The sequence below is a fragment of the Cicer arietinum genome, chromosome 4 (assembly GCF_000331145.2).
Source record: "Cicer arietinum cultivar CDC Frontier isolate Library 1 chromosome 4, Cicar.CDCFrontier_v2.0, whole genome shotgun sequence".
Classification (NCBI taxonomy): Eukaryota; Viridiplantae; Streptophyta; class Magnoliopsida; order Fabales; family Fabaceae; genus Cicer; species Cicer arietinum.
Genome location: NC_021163.2, coordinates 30,236,004 through 30,240,639, shown reverse-complemented (window position 1 = coordinate 30,240,639; position 4,636 = coordinate 30,236,004). Strand labels below are relative to the sequence as shown.

At 32.6% G+C, this 4,636-nt stretch overlaps 1 protein-coding gene across 1 annotated transcript; it reads left to right on the top strand.

The window, feature by feature from the left end:
- The first annotated feature begins 1,084 nt into the window (after positions 1–1,084).
- LOC101501691 (ras-related protein RABA4d) lies at positions 1,085–3,820 on the top strand. The gene is made up of 2 exons (XM_004497881.4): positions 1,085–1,590; positions 2,976–3,820. The coding sequence occupies exons 1-2, from the start codon at positions 1,364–1,366 to the stop codon at positions 3,418–3,420; spliced, it is 672 nt and encodes a 223-aa protein (XP_004497938.1). The 5' UTR covers positions 1,085–1,363; the 3' UTR covers positions 3,421–3,820.
- The last annotated feature ends 816 nt before the right edge of the window (positions 3,821–4,636 follow it).

Below are 4,636 nucleotides of genomic sequence, written 5' to 3'. Positions count from 1 at the left end.
GCTTTATATCAATTGAATGTAGTGAAAAATACAAAAAAAAAAAAAAAAAAGGGTGTTTGAATTATGCTGGATTAAAAAGCTTTTATAAATACAATTTATAAAAAATCATTCTAATATAACATGAGTATTAAAAATCATTTCAAGAAATCCACAATTTTAAAAAGCTTTTCAAATGGACTTTACTTCTTTTTATGCAATAACCAATAATAATTTTTTTTTTAGCTTTCTTACTTTTCAAGCATATATATTTAATTTAAGGCCAATTCTATGGTGCACAAGGTCCATGAACTCTATAAATAGACGAACTACTTAACTTAAAAAGAGATTTCATTCATCCTATTATATAGAATTAGGTAGCTTTGATTCCCTTTCCCACACTAAGTGATACCTACAAATAAGGATACTCCCAATAAAGCTATTAATTATTCAAGGACATTGAACATTGAGTACAACACATTGTCGACCGAGGTCCTGAGTTCCAATCTCATAATAGGTTGGATGTGGATCTATAGAGAAGCATAAAGGCTAGATGAGATGACTCACATGTGGAAAGGAAATGAAAACAATTTTTTTTCATTTCTAAAAGAACACGGTGGTGGGTGTTGTATATGAAAGGAAAAGGGAAGGGGGAGAGACTACAAGAAGGGAGTGAAGCCTACACAGACATGTAGTTGGTTGAAATGGACGACAAAGACAGACACCATAACCTAAGAAATATTTCTTCTATATTAAATAAAAATAAAAATAAATTGATATATTTAATTTAAAATTTAGATCAAAATTTTTTTGACCAACTTTTATATTTATAGTTTATTAAGGAGTACTTGAGAAAAATATTAAAAGATCATGTGGAGATAATCTACCATAAAATTGGTGAAATATCTTAATCCAATAGTTTGATAAAAAAAATCTATAACATGCAAAAAATTTCCCACTTTTTACCTTAGCCATCATCTTTAATTTAATAAAAAAAGATTTATATCTTTTAACCAAAAAGGACTTTTCTCTCTTCCCTCGAAAAAAAAAAAAGACTTCTCTCTAATGTATAAAATGACACACAGACCAACAAAGCTACAAATAATACCAAAAATAACTCAACTACAAAACCGTCACGGAAGAAACCTATGTGTTAAATTGTCATATTTTTTGCGACCAAATTTACCAGAAAAAACAAACAAGCTGTTTAGTTATTTTGCATCCGGGAGGGAACGTCGTCGTTTCATCCCAAACCAAAACCCAAACCGCCACACTCTTATTATTTTTCCGATCATGATCAACATAGCATCAGCCCCTCCATGACTTCTTTTAAAAAGCAATTATTACCGTAACGTAGAATTTCAATTCCGCGTTTAGATAAATTAGGATGTCGAATTTGTACGGCGATTACAATCAAAAGATCGATTACGTTTTCAAAGTTGTATTAATTGGGGACTCTGCTGTCGGCAAAACGCAACTTCTCGCACGATTTTCAAGGAATCAATTCAACGTCGATTCTAAAGCCACCATCGGCGTCGAGTTTCAGACCAAAACTCTTATAATCGATAATAAAACCGTTAAGGCTCAAATATGGGACACGGCTGGTCAAGAAAGGTGCAGCTTTTTATTCCCTCTGCGTTTTGCATTCAATTTCATGTCGTTTTTGTTTGTTATGATGTTTTTGTATTTTTTCTATTGCTTTTCTAACTTGATGATTGGACAATTTTGAAGAATAATAATGATGGTGGGACCTTACACACATCACAAATTATTCTAATTCTTTTTTAGAATTATAATACAACTATGCTATTAAATAACAATAGTATCAAAAGAAAGTATATAGTAATCTTAGCACACATACACTTTACATTGAAAGAGTATCGGGTGTCTGACAATGATATGACACCAACGTGTTCAATTACTTAAATTATCATCGGTGTTTAAGTGTTGGTATTGTGTCTGGTGTCAAAGTTTGTTAGTGCCATCTCATGGATGGTAATACAATGAGGTGGTCAAAAAGTAATGTAATTAGGGGATGCGATTGTTTAAAATTAGAGATATGTGATCAGGATTTCCATGAAAGTTATTGAATATGAAGTCATATCCTTATTGGCCATTGATATAGTGGGTGCTTGGGGTAAAGGGCGGCTCAGTGTACAAAGGTTCTACCGGGTGGGATCTGGGGAGAGTAGATGTATGAAGTCCTATCCCCGCAATTAGAGGCTGGGTCATGTGTCCTACAAGTTACAAGGAAGCAACCAGTGTTGCCAAATAGATGCTATAGCGGCGTAATAGCACTATGGCATAGTGGAATTTGAACAAATCGCTATTGTTCTAGGATACATATTTAGTTTAATGTGTTGTCAAATTGCCGCATAGCGAAATTTGAACAAACCGCTATTTTTTGTATCCACAACTGACAACACTAGAAGCAACCTTATTGTTTCACCAAGATTCATCCTAACGGTGCTTGGGGTTTTGTCTGTGAAGTTGATTTAGGATGCTCTTTAGTTTTGATAAAAATTGATTTTAAACTTTCAGTTGACTTAAATAAAAGGAATATTGTTTGGATATGTAAATACAAATCATTTTTACATGTGGAAATAATTTAAAAAAGGAATTACAATATTAAACTATGATAATATTTGTGGCAATACATATGCAACTTGTTTTTTCTCACCACAAATGCAACACAAAGCAAAATCGACTCTTCACAATTTTGCCACACATTTTGGCATAATAAACAGAGCATGTTTGCATGTCCTACTAAACAGGATTCTAATGGTTCCAGTTTTTGACACGGTTGTAGTTGTTTCTTCATGGAAGTTCACATAAGTAACCTGCATGATATGTTGCCTTCTTTTTATACTGCTTGGATATATATAGATTGGGTTGCATATTGATTGGTTACAACCTGATTGTTGGTTTTCAAATTTTATTTGAGTTTGAAGCTTTTTTGTACTATTCGGCTTCTGAAAGCTCTCTCTTCTCTCATTCAGGTACAGAGCAGTAACTAGTGCGTATTATCGCGGAGCAGTTGGAGCAATGTTAGTTTACGACATGACAAAGCGTCAGTCATTTGATCACATGGCAAGGTGGTTAGAGGAACTGAGGGGTCATGCAGACGCCAACATTGTCATAATGCTAATTGGCAATAAATGTGATTTGGGAACTCTTAGAGCAGTACCAACTGAAGATGCCCAGGAGTTTGCACAAAGAGAGAATCTATTCTTTATGGAGACATCAGCACTTGAGTCTACTAATGTGGAAACTGCCTTTCTGACTATTCTAACCGAAATATACCGACTTATCAGCAAGAAAACACTCACTGCCAACGATGACGCAGATCCTGCTGGTAGTTCAGGGCTTCTGAAAGGAACCAAAATAATTGTTCCTAACCAAGATGTGAATGCTCTTGAAAAGAAGGGTGGCTGCTGTGGATAATCCTAGCTTTTGCGATTTCCCGTAGTCTTGGGAAACTTATTTCTCTACATCTGGGAGATTTTAGAGAGGGTAGTTTAATCCCATCAGCTAAATGTAGGATTTATTTATTTACAATACTGTATTTGTTACTTGAAAACATATAGTTTTTTTTTTCTTTCTTTTCTGACCCTTTCTGGTTATAGGATTTAAATTTGTTAATACAAATTCATGGCAGTGAAGGTATGGTTCAGTTCAGATAGAGGAATCGAAAACAGTATAACTTACTGGATGCATTTATCTTACGGCAACTAGTTAGCAAAACAACGCTAATGTAAAGTGACAAACATGTAGTGCAGGTATTTAAAGTGCATGTGTGAAGGTGCAATTATATTTCATTTTAATTTAAATTGAAGTTTCTAAATATATGTTGAATCAGTTATGATTCTTTTACCGTGATTAACACAGATCCTAAAGAAAACCATAGAAGCTCGTGAATATTCAATTTAGTCTTGAGGATTGGATGTGCTCCCTTCAGAATTGGATTAACCAAAACTCCTTATATTTTTGGAGTATATTATTACATTGCCCTCTGAAATTGTAGGGATTGGGCATTTATTCTTTTGAAATTTGAAACCAAGCAAATAATCGATAGTCCCTCCGTTAGTTTGTTCCGTTAATGAGATTGATGTGGACGTTAACTGTTTACACGGTAGTCCAACTATTAAGCTATTCATTGTCAAGTAAGAGATGAGCTAATTTGCTTGATTTTGAAACTATGGAGTCTAAATTGTCTCATTTTGAAAATGAAATTGAAATTCAATTTTTTTTTTGTAAAAATTGAAACTCAATTTTGATTTTGTAAAAATTGAAACTTTGTCATCATTGCAATGATATCATATTTATCTATATAATCAATTCTTGTTCTTCAAAGAATCTTCATTCATACAAAAATCTTGTTCTTCAAATAATCTTCATTCATATAAAATACTTTTTTTCTTTCATGTTGTTCAAAATTGTAGAAAATGAAAAAATAAAAAACTACTTGTTCTTCTTCTTTTATGGATGAAAGTTTGAATTCAATAATTCTCAAATGTTATTGTGACAGAAAAATTATTGTTAGAGAAATATTTTTATACCAGAAAAAAAAAATTATATAACAATTTAATCAATATTTTTTTTTACAGAAGAAAATAAACTCCATCCCCAGTAGTAATTATTTATGGATTCAGCTAAATTG